At 42.0% G+C, this 24068-nt stretch overlaps 1 protein-coding gene across 1 annotated transcript; it reads left to right on the forward strand.

The window, feature by feature from the left end:
- The first annotated feature begins 487 nt into the window (after positions 1 to 487).
- PDZD9 (PDZ domain containing 9) lies at positions 488 to 23960 on the forward strand. The gene is made up of 5 exons (XM_030212065.1): positions 488 to 587; positions 6340 to 6405; positions 9131 to 9307; positions 11509 to 11701; positions 21717 to 23960. Exons 1-5 carry the CDS (start codon positions 488 to 490, stop codon positions 22159 to 22161), a joined length of 981 nt encoding a protein of 326 aa, XP_030067925.1. The 3' UTR covers positions 22162 to 23960.
- Positions 23961 to 24068: the final 108 nt, after the last annotated feature.

Consider the following 24068-nt stretch of genomic DNA (forward strand, 5'->3'; position numbering starts at 1 on the left):
TAAAGAAAGAAGAAAATGCAAGTCATTTTGTCTGATGAAGCGAGAGGCCTCTAGGAACTGTTAAATATCGTCCGTTCCATTGTGCAAGATCATTTTTGAACACTGTTGAGGGGTGTTAGTGTCTGAACAATTTAAGAATAATTTAAAGCTAGATCTGGTCCCCCCCCCCCCCCCACTTCGTAAGCAGCAAAAATGATTTCAGAACTAAACAAGACAACCTAAGGCTTTTGGAGCCAACACGAGAGAAAGGTCAGCTAGTGAAGAAACAGGCTACTACCATCTAGGACCAGGGCCCGGAAACTGGCTCTGTTCAAGGACGTTTAATAAGGTCTTATTGCCAGGGTCAGTCAGCTGATGAGTTTGGTTTCGCTGTAAGAATCTAACAGGCCCGGAAGTTCTAAACTGTTATTTCTGTTTGGAGACAGATGAGACGAATTGATTTCTTCACAGCCCAGCGTGGGCTGTGGTTTCCCAAACTACTGACCCTATGTCAGGAGGTAACGACGACGAGCAGCTTCGTGGATCGACCCGGGAGGAGGAAACAGATGCAGCCTCAGCTGCCTCCACTAGTTCTGACCTTGCTCCAGGTAGAGCTTTTGAAGAGAGCTTCATCCCTCTGGTTGCTCTTTAATTCTTAAAGTTTATATACCTGATGCAGTTTTAAATGAACAATTACGTACAGAAATCGAACTTATAGATCCGTTATTACAAACATAAGCCCAGGGCAGGCTAAGATGATTCAACCAGCTTGCTTCTACCGCTTTAAGACTAGGAAGTGGAAAGCTCTCAATAAACTGGTTGATGAACATCTAATCCAGCGATTCCCAAACTTTTCCCTATGGCAGAGCTCATAAAATATATATTTTTTTCATACACGAGGAACCCTCGGTTCATGTAAACATATATATGTTCATACAGACAGTTTCTACAATCTAATTTCTGGAGGAGCCCCTGAAGAGAGTTCATGGAACGCGGTTTGGGAATCACTGATTTAAAACCTCTTTTTATCTTTAGCACAAGGATTATATTCATATTTTATCTTCAGGGGAACTATGCAGTGCATGTGTCCTAATTTACAAGAAACAATCTAGTCTTGTAAAGGTAATAGTCACCTTCTTTGTTACTTTAAGGATAATTATTTTTTAAAAAGTCCCATAGCTAATAGGGTATGTAAATAAGTTCTCCCACTTTTGAAAATACACCTATTCTCATGAGTTCCCTTTTTTAACATACCCATAGGAGGTATCCACTGGCAACTACACATTCTCTCAGGCATACACAAATTTCCTATTTTATAAAATACACACAGAAGTGCAAACTCTGCTGAAGCCCAGCTGCAACCAGGTGTGTATATAATGTTTACCCATATCCACCCAAGCAAAAATCCCTTTAAAATTACTCCCTTTGCAGTGGCGTAGCTACCATTGAGTGAGCCACACAAAATGCTCAGGGCCGCCTGCAGTGGTGAACCCTCCCTCACACCTCACCTCCCATACAGCTCTGGCATTCCTCTCTTTCTATGGTCCTCAGTCCGCCCTGTGCTCAGGCCCAGCATCTCTGTAACCCCATCTCCCCCTTCTCCTCAATCCTCAAAATGCACCACAGATCACCAGCAGAGACAACAACTGAAACAGCCTGCGTCTGCCCCAGCTCTTTGGTGTGTTCTGCCTCTGATGTAATTTCCTGTGGGCAGGAGAGAGAGAGTGTGTGTGATGCCAGACCACAGAGGGTAGGGGGGTCAAAAGTGGAGGTGCAGGAGAAAGGGATATGAGAGGAAAGAATCTGGACATGGGGAGGGCAGGGTCACAGAAGAGATGCTGGCAGTAGATGGAGCATAGGGACAAGGACTCAGAAAAGCAATACTGGACACAAGGGAAGGGATAGGGGCATGGAGTAAGATAGGGACACATAGGAAAGATGCTGAACATGGGGGGAGGATAGGGACAGGGACACAGAGGGGAGACTCTGGATAGCACAATAGGGACACACAGGAAAGATGGATGGTGGACATAGAGAAGAAGGATAGGAGACCCAGGAGGGAGCTGAGGAAAGCAGAAGAGAGACGCTAGTACCAAAGCAATGCTCAGATAACAAATGTAGGGTAAATGTGCATCCACTATCTCCATTGTATGCACATCTATTTCATGCATATTCAGTGTGGATATCCTGAGTGGCTGAGTGTGTCTTGAGGACTGGGTTGAAGAACCACCGGTTTAAGCTACCTTACGAAATCTAATTCAAGCTGTAAAATATACAGGGTCATTTCAGCATGTATCAGTGCCATTCAAGCTCATTATTTGCTGCAGGACCCATTTCATGCAATAGGCCTTGCGACAAATAATGGGCATCTATATACACCTTATAATTAAACGATCCCCTTTATGCAGGGATGTCAAACTGCAATCTCCGAGGGCCATAAACCAGTCATGTTTTCTGGATATCCTTAATGAACAGTCATGAGATATTTGCACACACTGCCCTCATTGCTTGCAAGTACGTTTCATACATCTTGACAACTAGAGTGGTTTGTGGCCCTCCAAGATTGCCTGCCTTAGGGGCCGTTTTACTAAGCCCACGGTAGGCTCTATGCATGCGCAGTGCGCGCCAAAATGAAACTACCGCCAGGCCAGCACACCCACCTGGCGGTAATTTCAGATTTGGTGCACACCCGTAACACTTGGATGAAATATTTATTTATTTCCTTCTAAGCACGCCGGTTCCAGCGGCAATCGGCACTTCGCACGTGCCAACCGGTCACCGTGCATATAGCACATGAGCCTTTACCGCTAGATTAATGGGTGGCGTTAATGGCTCAGGCTGGTTTTGCGCGCGTGCTAGTTTCATTTTTACCACAGGCCCTTTTCCCATCCCATTAAAAAAAAAAAATACACACACATTTTTTTGTAGATGCGGTAAAAACTGGCCCGGCGCGCACCCAATACACGCGCCTACACTACCGCGGGCCACTTTTTACTGCGGCTTAGTAAAAGGACCCCTCAATGAGGTGTAATGACTGGCTTGAACCTCACTGCTAACAACTTACTTTGCAGGATTTTTAAAACAAAAGTGATTTTCATTGTATTTGACAGCACCATACCGAGGGCTGTGCAAGCAGTGTAGCCGCACCGGGCATAATGAAGGCAGGGCACCATAATAGCTCCCTAGCCATTGTTTCCTATCCTTGGCTGTGAGGGGCGGGGGCATGTTGCACAAGGCGCAATTCTGACTCGGTATGGTTCTGTTGTTTGATCAGTAAACCTCAATTCTTTCCTGCAGGCATACCCAGCTGGTTGGGGTTTCAGGACTGCCTCAAGGACTAATCCCCAGGTTCTATATAGCGCGACTTGATTATCTTAACAAGCCAATCAGCGCTGATAATTACCAATCAACAAGCAATTATTGACTTTAATTGGCTTGAATTAGAATTTACACGCACAATTTGCTAAGCTTATTCTATATAGTGATGTGCATACATTCTAATGCACGCTGGGCAAAAAGAGGGCATAGCCATGGGCGGATCGTGGGCATTTCTAAAAATTATGTGCGCTGTTATAGAATACACCCGTTCTGCGCCCAACTTAGGCATTGGCATTTACACCAAGTGTAATTTTTTGCGACTAGATTTAGTCACACAGACAGGCCCTAGGTGTATTCTATAAACTGCACCTAACTTTAGGTGGTTTATTATTTATTTCTTTATTGTTATATTATTATACAGCACAAAACAATATAATATTGGAAACTAAAATAAATGTTACATTAATCAAAATACTTTTAACAAAGTCGAAATATATCTTAATCCTTTTCGTCCTAAATTATTATGAAATATCGATCCAAGAAAGGAAAAAGAAAAATACTTTTAAATAAATTTATCTTCCTCCTAGCTATCTTATACAGTGTTTCGTTCTGTTACTGGACTATCACATTTACATTCTCTATCTCGTTAGAAATCAGGAAATCTGTTTAGGTTCAAAGCATTGATAATTTTTTGATTGATATAGATGCCATCTTGGATCGGCCGCTGGCACTCCACTTGAGGTGGTTTATAGAATACTCTTAGGCATATATTTTTTCAGTGCCATATATAGAATCTAGCCCTATATGCCTGAAATGTACATATATTGGAGACCTATGGTATGCAAATCTCTCTCATGCTTATTCATTATGATAATCCAGAAAACCCAACTGGCTAGGTGTACCTTCAGGAGAGGGTTAAGAAGCAATGCGTTAGGTCATTTTTATTCTACTTCCCAAAAGAGAAAAGGCTTGTACAGTGTTTGCCTTCTGGTGTCCTAGCTACATCAAATTCCAGGACATAGCAGAGGCTTCAAAAGGATTCTGATGGGGGAGGGTAGATGCTTTTTTTTTTTTTTTTTGAGGGGGAGGTTCCCCAGGATCAAAGTCCACTACACTAACCACTAGGCTACTCCTCCGCCAATGCTCTATCTACGCGCTGTTTCAGAGCGGCTGTGCTTTTGCTCACAGGAAAAGTGTCGGATGTGGAGATTTAATTTCAATTTGCTGTGTGGATTTCCTGGTGCATACTTTATATTTATATGTGCGTGGGATAAACATAAAGGAATCCTGTTCAGAAGGAAGGGATCCTCAGAAGCTTAGCCGAGATGGGGTGGCAGTATAGGGCTGCGTGAGTCTGGTAGCGCTTTGGAAATGTTGAGTAGTAGTAGTGGTAGAGCTGGCGGGGGAGGCGGGGCTGGTGGTTGGGAGGTGGGGCTAGTGCTAGGCAGACTTATACAGTCTGTGCCCTGACAATGGCAGATACAAATCAAGATACGATATACATAAATAGTAGCACATATGAGTTTATCTTGTTGGGCAGACTGGATGGACCATGCAGGTCTTTTTCTGCCGTCATCTACTATGTTACTATGTTAAATAACCAAGTAAACAGGTTGTTGGGCAATTTCACTTTCAGGCAGAGATAAAGTGCAACAGAAAAAGATTTTATTGCAAAATTGCTCAGGACTGAACAAAGTGCAAAACCCCTACGAGAGAAGCTACACTGGCTCCCACTCAAAGAACGCATCACGTTCAAAGCATGTACAAATTAATGCACGCATCAACCTTTTCCTATATGAGCACGAATTCTGGAACGCGCTGCCATGCAACCTAAAAGCGATCTATGAACTGACCAACTTCCGCAAACTACTGAAGACCCATCTCTTTGACAAGATATACCACAAAGATCAACACATGTGAAACTCCCCACACATATCCAGAAATGTTTAATAATGCCTTCTGTTATTTTACTATCATGTATTCCATTACCATGCAACCCAAAATCCTTCTGTAATATCAAATGTCTATTCTCTTCTTATTTCCACTATCCATGATGTATTGTAAGCCACATTGAGCCTGCAAAGAGGTGGGAAAATGTGGGATACAAATGCAATAAATAATAATAATAGGGAATCAGAACTACAAATTCTCTGTCCTCCCTCCCCCCCACTCACACAAACAACACCTATATATATATATATATATATATATATATATATATATATATATATATAACTACCCATTTTACAGGAAATGTAGGGCATATGTGGAATGCTAATTTTCAACTAATATTAACTATGATTCTCTAAAAACAGCTGGGGTGTACAGGGTAGGGGCTTGAGGCGCTAGGCCTAACTCATTTGTTTTTATTAAACTTTACTTGAGGCAGGTTGGGCACCAGCCTACTGTTCCCCAGCTAGGTGCAAACAATCTCACTCAGACATCTCAGAACTGGTATAATTATATACTTAGCTCTTTGCCTCGTCCTTCCGTTACTGGAGTCCCAAAGACTGGAATATGTTACCTCATCACCTTAAAACTCAAGAAGACCATGGCCTTTTTAAGAAGTTGTTAAAGACATTCCTCTTTGCTAAGACTTACCCCTCAACTTGCAATGTTGATTAATGTATCCTTGTCCCCTTCCCTATCTAGTTCACTCTGTTAGATGCTTGCATAACCTTTAAGTTTGTACTTTTATTTTAACTTACTGTAAGCCACATTGAGCCTGCACGAGTGGGAAAATGTGGGATATAAGCAACAAATAAATAAATAAATAAATTATCTACAATTGATAAATCTGGGAATCATAGCAATCAAACACAGCTGTTTTTCATCCGAGGATAATCAGAGAGCAACAGAGACACAGGAAGCAGCTTGTACCCTCACTCCGGTTAGTGTCCAGGGAATTGCTGGAGTAATGGAGGATTACAAACACTGGCTCTGAAATCACAAGACCCCATCTGCACGTCTGGTGCAGGTCTTGGCACAGGTGTCTGTATACAGAAGTCCCAAGAGAATGTCTTATATGGAATGTCTCTGAAGATGTTCCAAGCAGATGTGCTAAGCAAAATGGCTCTGAAAGAACGGTTGAAAAAAATGTTCCAAACAGTAAAACAGACTCATTATTATTCTCTTTGCATTCAAGGGGTGCAAGTTGCTGTTGGCAATCTGAAAGCACAGAAACATGAAAAAGCTTGTATATCACAGGTGCACAAGTTGGATATGCATTTGCCATGGGAGGAAAGATAGATATGTGTTGTTGTAGAGAACAGGGCATTCCATCTTCCACTACAATTACAATGGGAAAAATAAATCAAACTCAAAAAGTTCCAGGTCAGCAACGTGGTATAAAACCACTACTGAAAAAGAGCAAAAGGGAAAAGCAAAAACCCACCCTCTAAATCAACACTGAGAAAGAAATGGGTAAAGAAATACTGTGGTAATTCCAAACCAACATTTTTGGAAAAACATGCTCCTTGTTGTATTTGTTAGGTTATTTGCAAAAATGTTGCCCTATGGTTTGAAAAAATATATATATTTTAAAGAGACTCATCAAACCTTGAGCCCTCAGAGTGAAAGATGGCGCTTTACCATGTTAATCTGTAGATTTTGGTGATCGCTAATTCCCCCGATTCAGGTTCTGACAGGACAGTGTGTTTTAAGCCTGTAAATTGTATTGAATATTTCTCGAAGTGTGTTTCTCTAGTTTAGCCAGCAGGTGGTGACGTTTATGTTTAAAACTGTTTCAGAGGAATAAACGTTACTTCTTTGAGGGCCCCTTTTACTGCTTGCTAAAAGAAAGTACCGCCGGGCTACTGCAGCAGCCCTGCGGTAGTTCCCGCCCCCAGCACCGGTGTGTATCAGGTGGTAATCAGGCAGTGCTGCACACTGCCCGGTTACTGCTGGGCTAATGTGAGAGCCCTTACCGCCACCTGAATGGTGGCGGTAAGGGCTGCCCCCCCCCCCCTGAAATGGCCGCACGGCAAGTGCTTTATTTGTCGCTTGGCCATTTCCTGAAGAAAAGAAAGACCTACCTTTTACCCAATGTGGTAAAAAGGAGTCTCGGTGCATGACGCCAGCGCAGGCCCCCTTTTGCCACAGCTCGGTAAAGGGGCCCTTAACCCTCCGTTGCCCCAGGTACAACAGTACTACAACGTGGGTTGTGAACCCACTAGGGACAGACCCAGTACCTGCAAAATGAAATTGTAAACCGCTTAGGTCTACTTATCTTGTCTCTGGTTATCACTCATTTAGATTTTTGTAACACTCCCTTTTCAGGTCTTCCGTTAACATCTCTTAAACGACTTTAACTTGTACAGTCCGCCGCAGTTAAACATCTACATAACTCACATAAGTTTGATCATGTGACACCTGTCCTCAAAGCTGAGCATTGGTTACCCGTCTCTGCATGTATTAAATTTAAACTGCTAATGGTACATAAAGGTTTACAATCCTCTGCTCCTGATTACATTTCACATTTCAAACAGGCATATCATCCATCATGTACCCTCCATTCTTCTCAGCAAGCATTATTACATCTCCCTTCTCCCACTGTTGTAAGTTTGGAAATTACTAGAGAGACATTTTCATACACTGCACCAAAATTCCAGAACATGTTACCTTTGGAATTAAGGTCCGAACCTTCTTTTTTTGTTTAAAAGCAAAATTCCTGAAAACCTGGCTTTTTCAACAGGTATTTAATATCAGACTACAACTTTCTGTCTTTCTTCGTTTTAACTTTCCTTTTCTCTCTTTCTTTACCTCTGACTCCTCTCTGAGTCTTCTTTTTGTACACCAGTTTGAACAGCAGTGTATCAAGTTTTTTTAAAAATAAATAAATGTGTCCTGAAACTACAAGCACCACAGCAGAAAATTGCAATAAAGGGGATAAGGTCTGTTTCTAACAGAACAAAGGTTGCCCTTCTTGCTCAGATGGGAAATAAGCAAATGAGGTAGCAGATAGTATATATGAGAGAAACATCAAAGCATTACTTTGACTGTATGACAGTGGGAGGGTGGGGGTATGCATGGGGACATCAAAGCATTTCATTGATATTTTAACAGAATGGGTGTTGGTAGGTGCAACATTTCACAGGACCAGAACACTGCACCAGTGATTTCACAGTAAGAATACTGAAAGGTAATTTTAAAACAATACAGGAACGTAAGACCTTTGAAATAAGAATGATTGAATATTTTGACACCCAACAAACAGGACTTAATAAGGATCTGGGTTTTCTAACTCATTATAAAACATAAAGCTGTATTTCTCTGTTTATTTCTCTGTTTATTACCCTCCTCTCACCTACCAACACCCATTCTGTTAGAATATCAATGAAATGCTTTGATGTCCCCATGCATACCCCCACCCTCCCACTCTGTCAGACAGTCAAAGTAATGCTTTGATGTTTCTCTCATATATACTATCTGCTACTTCATTTGCTTATTTCCCATCTGAGGAAGAAGGGCAACCTTCGAAAGCTAATCAAGAAATGTATTAAGTTATGTCCAATAAAAAAGGTATCATCTTATTTTCTTTTCCATGTTTTATTTTGTTTGATTTCTATTGATAACCTTCAAGAGTGGACTAACATGGCTACCACACCTCTCTACTAACAGAACAAAAAAATGTCACTTGAATAATGCTTGATGCATGCTGAATATGGTCCCAGGGAAATATGTTTCAGCAGCAAACATCAGCTGGGAGATAAGAGACATGTTGTAACAGGTCCCTGCTCAGACAGCACCTCCCCTCCAATCTATGTTAATGTAGGTTTAGAAACACCACCTTTGGTTACAAATTAATGTGATCACATTTTTGTTTCTGTCAAAGGAGTATTGTCTAGTGAGGAAAAGACTTCTGAACACACCCTAAGTGCTACATTAAAGACTAACCTTCGCATGGGATCCAAAGGCTTAGGATTAGTTATCATTAAAAATGGACCCTATGTCCAAATAACAAATCTGGTCGAGAAAGGTTCTGCAGCAAGGAATGGGAGGCTAAAACCAGGTAAAAAAAAACCTTCCACTTATTTGAATGAGTGCTATATATCAAGTGTACTTGTTTTCATTCCAAGCCTGATAACTATATTAAAACATTTCTGAGGTCCTTATTCTCCCAACTTGAATTTGGATAATGACTTTGTCAAAAGAGAGGCATTGTCTGTTCTTTTCACATTTTCCTGAACCATTGCTAATTTCAAGACTAAAGGTTACTTGCGCCTTTACCTTGGTGTTTTATCTGAGCGTGGAAGTATATTGCTTTGCATACAGCTATGAGTTGGAAACCATCTCTTATAAAGCAGCGTAAGGTAAACCTTTCATAGAATATTGTTTACCTATGTGTTTATCTTAACACAATGATGTAAACCCTGATGAAAATAGAACACAACATCATTTATTTGCAGAGAACTATGGCAAATATATTTTAATTAGTTGACAAGGGAAGCCAGAATAAGTCAAACGCCTATTTTTCAACTGGGTTGTGCTACCTACCACATACCTCTCCTTGAAACATTTGACCTCCCTATCTATAAACTCAGGCAACACAATAGTTAAGACTATGTTATTTTAGGCTGTATGGCTGGTCTCCAGTGCTGCTATGGTGCCATATTAATGGATGTACTAATGATTAGGCACTGCGCTGGGCAGCATATCAGAGATCAGTGCAATATAGCATGACACCAGTTCCCTTTCCATTTCAGGTAACTACCAACTAGAAGCTGCATAATTGAGTAAACAGTTCAAAAGCTTTCGTGCATATGACTAGAACTGTACATTAGCCAGCTTCTCTCTCTAAGGGGCCCTTTTAGAAAGTGCTTGCCACATGCCAATTCAGAACTACTGCCGGGCTACTGCAGGAGCCTGGTGGTAGTTCCCATTTCCGGGGCTACAAAAATATTTTGTATTTTCTTAGCATTGGGGCTTACCCAGCGGTAATTGCCTGGTTACTGCAGGAGCCTTTACCATCACCTAAATAGATGACAGTAAGGGCTCCCCCCAGAAATGGCCACACACCAATCCCTGTGATAAGTGCAGGGCTATTTCCTTTAAAAGAAATAAAAACAGCCTTTTACTAGCTGTGGTAAAAGGAGGCCTCAGCGCGCATCAAAAACGTGAGCTGACACTACCGCAGGCCCCCTTTTACCGCAGCTTGGTAAAAAGGGCTTTAAATTTATAAAGCAAAATGGCTTATTTACTCCTTCTGTGACTTGTATAGAGGAATATTTGAGCATGGTCTTAGCAGTAGGAGTTTGAAAACCACTTATCAGAGCAGTACCTTCTGAGATAAAGACCTACCCCCAGTTTCTATATAGGTCACCCGAATTTGGGCGCGGGGAACCCAGATGCACGCATCAACTAATTAGCCAATTAAGCACTAACAACCAATTATTGGAGTGAAGTGGTACTAATTTGAATTTATGCATGCATCTGCCTACATGCTATTCAATAACACTGCACATCCAAAGTGTCTCATGCACAAACCAAAAGGGGGCGTGGTCATGGGAGGGGCATGGGTAGGTCAGGCACATTACACATATTTAAGTGCAGTGTTATAGAATACCAGGGTTACACACTCAACTTGTGCACCAGGATTTACACCAGGTTTCAGCAGGTGTAAGTCCTTGTGCCCTAAGTTGGACACTGGAATCCACGCTAAGCACTATTCTATAAAGGGCTCTGAGCTCAGAGCACCTCATTTTGATCACCATTTACTGAATCTGGCCCTTAATGTGTTCTAAGTATGCAAAACTTTTATTTGGAGTGTAAGCATGTTCCTAACATAAGAACATAAATATTGCCATACTAGGACAGACCAAAGATCCTGTTTCCAACAGTGACCAATCCAGGTCACAAGTAGCTGGCAAGATCCCAAAACAGTACAATACATTTTATGCTGCTTATCCTAGAGATAAAATGGATTTTTCCCACGTCCATTTTAATAATAGCTTATGGACTTTTCTTTTAGGAAGCTATCCAAACCTTTTTAAAACCCAATTAAGCTAACTGCTTTTACTACATTCTCTGAGAGGTCTGTTTTACTGGAGATCCTCGAAAATGTTTCACAACTTATAAAGACTACCATATAACTTAAAATAATTCATTTATGTTAGGAAAACAAAATCCATCTTCTGATTTTTGAAACTAGATATTTAATACTGTATGTTTTCTGACATGGCTGGTTAACTCTGCAATCCACTCTTCTTCCAGGGGATATTCTGATAAAGATTGGCCATGCTAATGTCCTGGGATACTCACTCCGAGAAATCAGAAAGCTTTTGCAAGGTATTCCCATTGGAACTGAACTGCAAATAATGGTTTACAGAGATCTTGTTGATGTACCCCCAGAATGGCAAAATGTCGATTTAGTTCCTGAAATAAAATTTCTTACAGCTCCTAGAGAGTAAGTGATATATAAATAAGCTATCCTGTTATATTTTGGTTTATATTCTTCAGTAGTTCAACCAGGAGAAATACAATCAGTGGTGTGCTGGAGCAGGCTCTCACAGGCTCGCAAGAGCCGGTTGTTAAGTTTTTAAGAATTTTGGGAGCCGGTTGTTAAAGTAGGGCCCTCCATGGCTACTTTAACAACTGGCTCCCAAAATGTGGGCTTGGGCCCCCTGCTGAATTCTCTTTTACTTTGCTGGTGGGGATGCTGAGCCCTGCCAGCCAAGTAAATAGACTACTGCTGCTCCCCGCTCCTTGTTTCTAGTTCTGGGCAGCAGGCTGGGACTTCTCCAGCATGTGAGAGAAGTTCCAGCATGCTGCTCAAAGCAAGACGTTGGGAGTGGTGGCAGTCCATTTATTGGCTGCCAACAAAGGTATGCCTAGCGTGCCCGCACGAAGGGAGGGAGGAGAGAGAGGCAAGTGTTGCTTCCCACCCCCCCCCCCCCCCCGGCCACCCCTGGCCCTTCCAACTGCAGAGCTGGCTACGTCCGGAGAAAGAGCCTGTTAAAAATTTACCAGCACACCCCTGAATACAATCAAAATATGGTTTACATTCTGAGAATAATTATTGTTCAAAAACATTGTCTAGTGCAGTGTTCATTGCAATGACGTAATGGGCAGTAACATTGGAGCCGACTCTGTGGGTGCTGTGGGTGCTTGAGCACCCCCAATATTGAGAAAATTCCTTGTATGTGTCCAGGGAGGGGTTATTTCCATTGGGCTTAGCACCCCCAATAATTTTGAAAAGTTGGCTCCTATGGGCAGTAACACTTAATAGATGTCCACTTAGTGACGTATGCAGAACTTCCTGCTGAAAACTTGGTCAGTTGACCTATAATCCTATATAATAATTCTCACTCTCGGTCTCATACACTCTCAGTATCACAAAGAGTCTGTGTATCGCACACATACTCTCACACTCACTGTCTCTCACACACACTGTATCTGTGTGAAACACTCTCTCTCTCTCTCTCTCACACTCACTGTCTCTCACATACGCACTTGCACACATTGTCATTCTCACACGCACACTGTCTCTCACAGACACACTCACACCCAGTCTCACTCTCTGTCACACACACACACACTCGCACAGTCACTCTCACACACCCACTCTCTAAAACATACACACTCCGAGGAAAACCTTGCTAGCGCCTGTTTCATTTGTGTCAGAAACGGGCCTTTTTTTACTAGTACTAGATAAATACCACAGCCCTGAAGTATTAACACTCAGTGGCAAAGATCATATGAGGGTGAGATCTCCAAATGAGCTAGGTTTCTGTATACCATGACATGTATTAACCTCACTCATAAACCAGGTTATACTGGATGTGAATGTGAACTCTAATCTCTCTGAATTTTATTAATTGACTTGTGATGTTCTAGCCCCTGCTCTGTTTAAGCTCCTGCCCATGCTGGCTCCAGTCTCAAAATGGCTGCTGTGACGTCCAGTGGCAATCTCGTAAGATTGCCACGGGAGGTCCGGAAGCCATTTTGACACAGGAGCCGGCATGGGCAGGAACAAGTGGGGATTGATCTTGCCCCCACTAGCCACCAATGACACGGTAGGCCTGGGAAGGGGACTGCTGTTGAGGGGTGGGTCTGGGATGGGGACTCTTTCTGGTCGGGAGGAAGGGAGAGGGGGCTGTGCACCACAGTTTTGGTTTCAGTCACAAATGCACTGGTATTTTTGAGTGAAACTGAAACATGAATTTCAGGCCTGTTTTGGTGTTGAAGCCAATACCGAAATTTGATCAGCCTCTAATTTTGAATTAATATCTACATGCAGTATTTATTTTAATTATTATTTATATACTGCTTACAAGCCTGAAAGCTATTGAAGTGGTATACATTCAGGTACAATAGTTTATCTGTCCCTGGAGGGCTCACAATCGCCCTACCCGAGGCAATGGAAGGTTAAGTGACTTGCTCAAGATCACAAGGAACAGCAGTGGGATTTGAACTGGACTTCCCTGGTTTTCAGCCTGATGCTCTAACCATTAGACTCCTCATCCATCATAAGTGGAAGGCTGTCATCTAACAAATGCAAGTTAAACCCTCAAAAATCGGAAGCAATCAGTTTACTAGAAGTTTTCCCCTCTCTTTCAGCAGTCATCGTAGGCATCCCCATTTGGCTCAAGGAAGCAGTTACCATATTTGGTGTTTGTATTGATGCACAACTCATGTTTGGGCCAAAAAATTCAGGGCAGACCGGATGGACCATACAGGTCTTTATCTGCCGTCATCTACCATGTTAATATGTGCCACTCAGGCTTGACTACTACAACTATTACATCTTTGTACAGTGCTTGAAAAGTGCCACTCCTTCTAGTGGACCAGCATTGACGTCTCCTCTTATAGCACGAAATTCAAGATTTTTTTCAGATAATTCTAAATACTTGATGCATTTATTGTAATTTTTATACCATATCCCTGGTCACAAAATATCACTCAAAATGGTACAAATATAATAAAAAGCAGGAAAAAAGAATAATCAACAGATAGAGCCAAATACTACAGAATAAATCATAATCAATATAACCAATTGTTATACACGGGGGAACAATTACATTTTAAATTTTGTTCTAATTGCCATAAGGCTAGATTCCAATCAAATCAGTAGGCAATTTTTTTTCTGTAATTCTGCTCGAATAACCCTAAAGGCCTTAGACTGCCTTCCTACTTTCCTTATTTTTTCTAATCCTGGGACTTCCAACAAATCCTACCCCCCCCTCCCCCCCGAGATCAGTTGGGTTCGTAGGACTTGTTTCTTCTTTAAGTACCTGGGTTTCTGATAGTACAAGACCTTAAAAATCTAAGTTAACAACTTAAACATAGCTGTCTCCTTCTTTGGAAGCCAATGTAATTTACTCAAAGGCTTAGCACTTTCCTACTTATTTCTCCCCAATACTAATCTTCTGCACTATCTGTAGCTTCTTACATTATACTGCTGGAAGACCCACAAATAAAACAGAGAGGAGGAGTGGCCTAGTGGTTAGGGTGGTGGACTTTGGTCCTGGGGAACTGAGGAACTGAGTTCAATTCCCACTTCAGGCACAGGCAGCTCCTTGTGACTCTGGGCAAGTCACTTAACCCTCCATTGCCCCAAGTAAGACGCATTGAGCCTGGCATGAGTGGGAAAGCGCAGGGTACAAATGTAACAAAAATAAAATAGATACTATTGGAGATTCTACATGGAATGTTGCTACTATTGGAGATTCTACATGGAACATTGCTACTATTGGAGATTCTACGTGGAATGTTGCTATTCCACTAGCAACATTCCATGTAGAAGCCTGCACGGCCACATTGGTGATCTGCAAGGGCCGACTTCTACATGGAATGTTGCTAGTGGATTAGCAACATTCCATGTAGAATCTCAAATAGTAGCAACAGTGGAGGAGTGGCCTAGTGGTTAGGGTGGTGGACTTTGGTCCTGAGGAACTGAGTTTGATTCCCACTTCAGGCACAGGCAGCTCCTTGTGACTCTGGGCAAGTCACTTAACCCTCCATTGCCCCATGTAAGCCGCATTGAGACTGCCATGAGTGGGAAAGCGCAGGGTACAAATGTAACAAAAAATAAAATAGATACTATTGGAGATGCTACATGGAATGTTGCTACTATTGGACATTCTACATGGAATGTTGCTATTCCACTAGCAACATTCCATGTAGAAGCCTGCGCGGCCACATTGGTGATCTGCAAGGGCCGACTTCTACATGGAATGTTGCTAGTGGAATAGCAACATTCCATGTAGAATCTCAAATAGTAGCAACAGTGGAGGAGTGGTTAGGATGGTGGACTTTGGTCCTGAGGAACTGAGTTCAATTCCCACTTCAGGCACAGGCAGCTCCTTATGACTCTGGGTAAGTCACTTAACCCTCCATTGCCCCATGTAAGCCGCATTGAGCCTGCCATGAGTGAGAAAGCATGGGGTACAAATGTAACAAAAAAAAAAAAAATTACAGTAATTAAAAAAAACAACAGCTTGTTCCAGGATTGGTAGCATGGAATGTTGCTGCTAATTGGGTTTCTGCCAGGGACTTGTGACCTGGCTTGGCCACTGTTTGGAAAACAGGAGCTAGATGGACCATTGGTCTGACCCAGTGTGGCTACTCTTATGTCCCTAAACCACATGTCTTCTGGTGACTACTGATAGCTACTAACAGTACTAACTTCTAACATATTGCTAAAATTATAGTAGCAGGGCAGTTAGATTACCCGCAGGAGGTGGTGGAGATGAAAACGGTAACGGAGTTCAAACATGCGTGGGATATGCATAGAGGAATCCAGTGCAGAAGGAATGGATCCTCAGGAGCTTAGTCAAGATCGGGAGGCGGGGCTGGTGGTAGGGAGGCGGGAAATACTGCTGGGCAGACTTATATGGTCTGTGCCCTGAAAAGAACAGGTACAAATTCAAGGTAAGGTATACACATATGAGTTTGTCTTGGGCAGACTGGATGGACCATGCAGGTCTTTTTCTGCCGTCATCTACTATGTTACTATAACTGTCTTCACAGTCTAGAAAGTTTCAATAAATTGCCTCAGGTTTCAAGACCCTTCTCCATACCTTGTTTGACCTCTTCCCGTACCCTTTGGGGGTGTGGTTAAGATCATCCCAGCATAATAGATTGGCCATTCCCTCTCCAACCTGGATTAATTTTGTAGTTTCTTGCCCCCCCCCCCTCTTTTCTGGACCTCTGTTCCCGTCTCAGGATGTTCAGTATAAGGTTTAAGACTGGTTTTAAAACTATGCTTCTCTATCCAGCCTTTGAGGGTTAATCTGGAGCTTCCTGCGGACTGTCCTATTTCTTTTGCTGTATTAATTTTTATTTCAGCTCTGATTATTGCTATAATTTATTTCATTCTTGTTTTTCTTTATTAAATTATGTGTAATCTGGCTTCAGCATTTGCAGTGCAATAATTAACAGTCACATAATTTCTGTTTTCATTTTCTGTGCCTATTAGTAACCCTGCTCAGTGTACTGTCTTTGTATTGTACTTCTCCCTTTTTTCTGTGAACCTGCTTATATTTTTGATATTTTGTATCAAAAGGCAGTTAAGCAAATTAATAAAGTATAACTAAAATCTCAAGCAGTTGCATTGTGACAAATAGTTCCTCTTGGTGGAGTTCATTGAGTGTAATATATGTAGGCGATAGAGCAAGATCCGCTTGGAAGCTGTCCTTAATCGGACTGCTGGTGCTTAATACGATTGGGATGTCGTTTTCTACCACATTTTCTTGGTCTCCGATTGTAGTTTTTTGGTACCGCATTCAGTTCGAGCTTCTCCTTCTTACCTACAAATGTACTGAGTCTGCTGCCCCTCACTACCTCTCTACCCTCATCTCCCCTTATGTTCCCACCCGAAACCTCCGTTCACAGGACAAATCCCTCCTCTCAGTACCTTTCTCCACCACTGCCAACTCCAGGCTCCGCCCATTCTGCCTCACCTCACCCTATGCCTGGAACAACCTTCCTGAGCCCTTACGTCAAGCCCCCCTCCCTGCCCATCTTCAAGTCTTTGCTTAAAGCCCACCTCTTCAATGCTGCCTTGGGCACCTAACTCTTACCTTCAGGATATCCGGACTGCCCCAATTTGACTGCCCCTATCGAACTGACTATTCACTTGTCCTTTAGATTGTAAGCTCTTTGAGCAGGGACTGTCCTTTTATGTTAAATTGTACAGCGCTGCGTAACCCTAGTAGCGCTTTAGAAATGTTAAGTAGTAGTACTTAAGGAACTTTTTACTGTTGGTTGTGCAGAAGAGTCAGCTGCTACTGACACTTTTATTCTTTTGAGTTTCTCCTTTACCACTATGGCTGGTTTTCTTGCTTCAAGCTTTTCTTCGCTTTGTCTCGCTCTCTGTTTTTTTATTTTGTGTAATTGGTGGGGATGGGAATGTACCAAGCAATCACAACTTCTTCATTGTCCACAATTCTCTTAGGGCTGGAAGCCAACTGTTCTTCTGATATAGCACTGTTACGTTAAGATAGTTTCTAGCGATGAGATGCGCTACCTTCTTGTGCCTTTCTGTGCACGGGGCTTCTGATATCAGAAGGTCATATCCCGGTGCTACATAATCCACATTTGTGTATTTATTTAATATAATTCATACCCCACTAATTGTAATGTTTCAGTGACTCACAAAAAAAAGAGAAAGGGGATGGGACTTGATATACTGCCTTTCTGTGGTTACAAAGCAGTTTACATATTATATACAAGTCTCTCGAGACTTGTATAGCTGTTTCTTAAGAGTTATTTAGCTGTAAGTCTCAATATCTTGAAGTATAAACCCCTAGCACATCAACACACCTAAATCTCTTGTTCTTTTATTGAATAACATAGATGATTACTCACAGTTAGATGTTCATAAGCACAAAGGAACCCTGTAGTTTCATGAGCTGTATCAGTGGAGAGAAGGTAGAAGCTTAAGTGGGATCAGTTCATTGCAGACATAAGAAAAGTAGTTCCACAGATAGAGGCAGCTCAGAGTTAGGTGTTTGGGAGTGCAGTACCCTCTTCTAGCACATTTGCTTATTTCCGATCTGAGGAAGAAGGGCAACCTTCGAAAGCTAATCAAGAAATGTATTAAGTTATGTCCAATAAAAAAGGTATCATCTTATTTTCTTTTCCATGTTTTATTTTGTTTGATTTCTATTGATAACATATTATATACAGATACTAATTTTGTACCCGAGGCAACACTTGTCTATGTCTACAACCCTGTATTGCAATTCTCTCATCTTTAGGTTTAGTTCTTCTTGAAAACATTTCTCTGTCACATTTCAATCTACTTTTACCTGCTGAAGTAACTTTGTATTTTCTACTGTATTTATGCTTTAACACTGGTTTTTACTTTCTGGTCTGGCTCTTACTTCTTTCCCTACATGTGCTGATGGATTCTCAGGATCGAGTACTTGGGCCTACGCCTGCAGTTAATGTTGCCTAGAAGCCTGATTGTAGTACATAACCCATTTCTTTAAAGATGCAGGCTGTATCTTACTAAGGATGTAAAAAGAATAGAAGCAGTCCAGAGGAACGTGACAAAAACAATATTTATTTATTTAGACAGTTATATCCCACATTTTCCCAAACAACATTTAGTTGTTGGCTTTCACCAAAAGACATATGAGAAGAGACTGAAAGACATGAATATGTATACTTTTGAGGAAAGAAGGGACAGGGGAGATATGATACAGACATTTAAATAGTTGAAAGGTATTAGTATAGAAACAAATCTCTTCCAGAGAAGGGGAAATGATAAAATTAGAGGACATGAACTGAGGTTGCAGGATAGTAGACTTAGGAGTAATATCAGGAAATTATTTTTCACAGAGACGGTGGCCAAAGCCTGGAATGTCCTCCTGAGGGAGGTGGTGGAGAAACAAATGGTGATGGAATTCAAAAGGGCATGGAATGAACACAGAGGATCTCTAACTAGAAAATGATGGTATAAAACCCCCCAAAACTTTAAATGGCTGCATGTGTGTGGATGTGTCAAGTGACACTTAGATGGTGACTCTGGCTGTGATGAACTAAGGCCGTGCTGGACAGACTTGTATGGTCTGAGTCCCGTATCTGGCAATCCGGTTTAGGATGGGCTGTAAAGGGCTTCAATGGCAACTTCAGTAGCTGGAACCCGAGTACAGTGCTGGGCAGACTTTTACAGTCCGTGTCCCCCACATGACAAGACGGATTCTGATAGGCTGGAGTGGCCTTCGATGGCAAATCCAGTACATGGAACATAAGGATGTTCTACAGTCTGTGTTTCAGAGATACCAAAGACAGACCATGTTCAAGTATATAATATTGTTTATTTAATCATTAATTGATGAGTGTGACTGTTACGTAGACTGGATGGACTGTTCAGGTTTTATCTGTCATCATTTACTATGCTACCGTCAGCTCTTAGGATGTACAATTTCTGCATACACATGGGCTCTTATAGGGTTCCCTAGTGGTCATGGAGGAGTTTTCCTATTCTTACATCACATTTGTAATATCGTTGAGGCCAGTCTGTAATTTGAAAGCTGTATGACAGTAAAGATGTTGCAAATGTGTACCTTATTCTGTACCACTAAAGCACTTTTCAACAGTGGCGTGGGAGGGGGGGGGGGGCAGTAGGGCGGTCCACCCCGGGTGCACGCGCTGGGGGGGGGTGTCAGCTCGCTGGTTCTCTGCTCTTAAATTTATGCCTGCTGCTTTTTACAACTTTCCTACGATAGTATGCCTTTCTTCCAGTTTAAGGCATGCACTGTTTGTGAACACTCTCAATGTAAATGTAGGGTTTTGTACCCAACATAGCTGTATATTATCTCCTTTTTATCATGAGATTCACCCAGAGATATTAGGTTTTACCTGCTAATTTTCTTTCCTTTAGTTCCTCCAGACCAGTTCAGACAAGTGGGTTATGCACACCTACCAGCAGATGGTGACTGAGAAACACAAACCTGAAAGGGAGCCTATAAGTAACTCTGTGCAGCCCAGTACCAGGCAGCATGTTTCAGTCTCCCACAGACTGTAGATGCCTGTGCAGCCCAGCTCATTGTAGGTAGGCCATAAGTTCAGAATTTTGGGAGGTGGCTCGAGCAGTTTTCCCCTTTTCTCCTTTGTTTTCTTGGTTTTAGTCCTCGCAGGTATTAAAAAAAAAAAAAAAAAAAAGAGGAAGTTACAGCTAACAGCAGCTGCACTAAGGACAGGTTCCCAGGGGCCTAGGCTTGGGGGTGTTACACCCAAGGTGGATGGGTCCCTCTCCTCCCTCTGCCACATTTGATCTCTGGCCATCTTCAAATCTAGGCTAAAAGCCCACCTTTTTGATGTTGCTTTTAACTCCTAACCCATACTCACTTGTTCAGTACCCCTATCATCCCCACCTCAGCAATTCCCTTATCTCTTATTTGTCCTGTTTGTCTGTCCTAATTAGATTGTAAGCTCTGTTGAGCAGGGACTGTCTCTTCATGTTCAAGTGTACAGCGCTGCGTACATCTAGTAGTGCTACAGAAATCATAAGTAGGAGTAGTAGTAGAACCAGAGGTGTGTGCTATGCGTTGGTTTCCCATTCCTATTCCCGGACCCACTGCACTGGCAATTTTTTAAATGACACAAATGTACATATCTGTTTTCACCAGAAAGGTGCACAATAGTATCTGTTGCATTAATACACATAAACACCAATTTTTGTACCCTGAAAGAACCCCAAATTAGCTATGAAATAAACACCTATAATCAGAAACCCTAATTGTGGTGCACAACAGTAAATCTCCATAGTACTGGGCCACATATTGTAGTTTCCAGCTTCAAGGAAAAAAGTGCTGTGTGTCAAATACCTTCTAGTATTTATCCCCTTATATAAGATTAAAGATTAATCTCCATATTAAAATGAAAGACTTATTTATTCAAGAGAGCTTTTAAATAATATTATTATATAATTAGTACTTTTGTTGATCTTAATAATGCTCTCATAGATTTTCAGAATTATGTTTTCTTTGTTTTAAAATCATTAGATCTTACGATTATGTACATATGCTATTCTGTAAACCACTCAGGTGTGCCATGATAGGCATTCTGAATATAATGAAGCACATGAATTTTGCAGAATAAAAGTCCCAGAGCTGAATCCAGTTTATAATCAAATGTTTTACTGTAGATATAAGCATACCCTTAAAACGTGCTTAGTTTAACCCAGGCTCAGGTGGCAAGTGCTATGCACTGCAATACAGAAAATCCCCAGGTTGATTCCGGAGCTGGGTTTTTCACTCCTTGAATCAGCTAGGGATGTTATAGATATACCCTATGGGTTGTGACAAGGATTCAAAACCAAAGTGATTCAACAGCTCAAAGTCTGGATCATTCTAATGTTAGTCTAAAACATGTTTGTTTGGAAGATACAGCAATTTAAAGAAAATATTTTAGTTGTTTATAACCATATCAGAAATAGCTGCTACTAAGAGTAGCTTTGTATTTTTCAGCCCCTCAGTTATCACAGCAGAGGCAGACGAAACAGACAGGACAAGCAGTGACGACGACGACGAAGATGACGACAATGATGATGAGTTAAACTTTGATACAAATTTTAGACAATTCATGGCTGCCAAATCTTTTTGGAATGACTCTTCCATGGAGCTCCCCCCAATATCCAAAGCATGGCATGCGTTTAAAAAAAGTATCAGAGTGCTGACTGTGGGTTCAGATATTGGATGTGACGTTATAATTCACAGGATTTTGAAAACAGATTGTACTATTGACTTTGATAGATTCTGCCTTAGATGTACCTCCCCCTATTGGACTATGGTGAGGGATGATATAGCATCAACATCATCATCTTCTTTCTCCGACATGTTTTGGCTGGAAGACTGTTCTACGGCTTTAAATAAATCCTCATCAGATAGCTCGCTTCACAATATGGATGATTAGCAATGACTTCTAAATTAGTTAACATACTTGCTCTGTATATACTGATATTATTTTAATCAGTGGCATCTGAAACGTCAATATTTCTATACTTTCAAGGACTTAATATGTGTATGATGGCTAGTATATTTCTTTAATTCCACTTTTGCAATAATGGCTTGTACCAAGAGCTGTTCTTCTAAGTTTAGGGAGGGGAAAAAACCCCCCAAAAAACAAACCAGCCTCTGAAGAACTCTGCTTAACAAGACTACTATTACACCAATTACTCCAGAGCTCCCTGACCAAAATATAGTTTAGCAGTGCTGGACAGAGTGAATTATTCTTATAAGCAATTTCACTTCTTAATAGTACAAGGTATTATTTACAAAGTTGGCCCCTGCTCATTCTAATACTTACACAAATCCTTGGTATATAAATCTCCAAATCTTTCCAAATACATTTGTGCAGGTTAATATTTACTTCTTGGTTCAACAAGTAAGTTCCACATTTGGTATGAATGCTAGTCTTGATATACAGTCATCACTGCCACTTACAGTTCTTCTGGATAACTCCTACATTATGCTCCCTCTAGAGAAATGAATACTAATTATTAATACAACAGTACCATTACTGTTCAATTCTACAAAGGCATAGCAAGTGTCCAGAAACACTGAACTTTTTATTTTTTTCATTCTAGGGCAATTGCTAATTTGTCAAATGATACTCCAGTGTCTGGAATGTCTATCCAACACACTAGTGAAAACCAGTGAGGCTAGTAACAGATACAATATGTACTCCTGGGGGAATTATGTGATACTGCACAAGAATTTGTGAATTCTCCTCCTTGGTAGACTGCACAAAATTCAGTACAGTCTGCTGAATATGCTCTGTTTTCTGGCTGGCTGCCTCCCTCCCTCCCTGCACTCGCACCACTACAGTGCAGCAAGAGAGGAGATGCACATCAGGCTGCTTCTGCCTTCTCTACCATCTTGGTTCCCAGTGGTTCCTTTAAGGCACACAACTGGACAGAGGCCCACATGGCTCAAAGGAACAGTCGGACCAAAACAGCTGAGGAGGAGAAAGAGGAGGTGTATACCATGGGGGGGGGGGGGGGGGGGCTGAAGCAAGGTGGATGGGGTAGTGTGCGCCTTGGGGTGGAGGACTAGAAAAAGGTGGTTGGGGGATATGTGTGCCTGAGGGGGGGGGGGGGGGGGGGGGAGAAGAGATACCAGCCCTTAAAATGGGGAATTCTGCACAAGAAAGTTACAAATAAAGTGTGGAGATTTTTCAAATATTGAGCACAGAATTTAGAATGGGGGTTTTTTTTGCGCAGAATTCTCCCAGGAGTAAAAATATGCGTGTATCTCATTCTAATTGGTCATTAGATGGTGCTCAAAGTCAAATCACCTATTTACCCCTTAGTACAGCGGTTCCCATACTATGCACCGTGGCACCCTAGTACACCGCAGCAAACTCTCAGGGGTGCCGTGGTGCATCGCTCCCTACATTCTCCTCCTGCAGATCCGGCATCTGCCGCTTCCTGCTTCTTCCCCTGCTGCCGAGCTTGCAGCTTATATTTTTTGGGTCATCCGAGATTCACACAGGCACTGCGGAGACTTCCCTCTGCTGTGTCCGGCCCTTGCAACAGGAAGTCGCATCAGAGAGCGCCAGACACAGCAGATTGGGAAGACCCAAAAATATAAGCTACAAGCATTGCAGCGGTGGCAGGGGAAGGAGAAGGAAGCGGCAGCGATCCTGGACCTGCAGGAAGGAAGGTAGCGGTGTGCTGGTGTGAGAGAAGGGGGTTACAGGGAAAGAAGACCCATGGGGGGGTGCTGCGAAGACCTATGTAGTGGGGGGGGGGGGGGTGTGGGTGCCTTAGTATAATTCTGAAGTACAGTTTACTCTTAACATTTTCATATTTCACATTA

The sequence above is a fragment of the Microcaecilia unicolor genome, chromosome 8, assembly GCF_901765095.1.
Source record: "Microcaecilia unicolor chromosome 8, aMicUni1.1, whole genome shotgun sequence".
In the NCBI taxonomy this organism is placed as follows: Eukaryota; Metazoa; Chordata; class Amphibia; order Gymnophiona; family Siphonopidae; genus Microcaecilia; species Microcaecilia unicolor.

What these genes read in the sequence shown, in the direction of transcription:
- PDZD9 (XM_030212065.1), top strand. Translation starts at nt 488, where the DNA reads ATGTCAGGAGGTAACGACGACGAGCAGCTTCGTGGATCGACCCGGGAG. An exon ending in TGAAAAAAATGTTCCAAACA is followed by an intron (nt 6,406 to 9,130) that starts GTAAAACAGACT and finishes TTTCTGTCAAAG; the next exon opens with GAGTATTGTCTAGTGAGGAA. An exon ending in GAATGGGAGGCTAAAACCAG is followed by an intron (nt 9,308 to 11,508) that starts GTAAAAAAAAAC and finishes CTCTTCTTCCAG; the next exon opens with GGGATATTCTGATAAAGATT.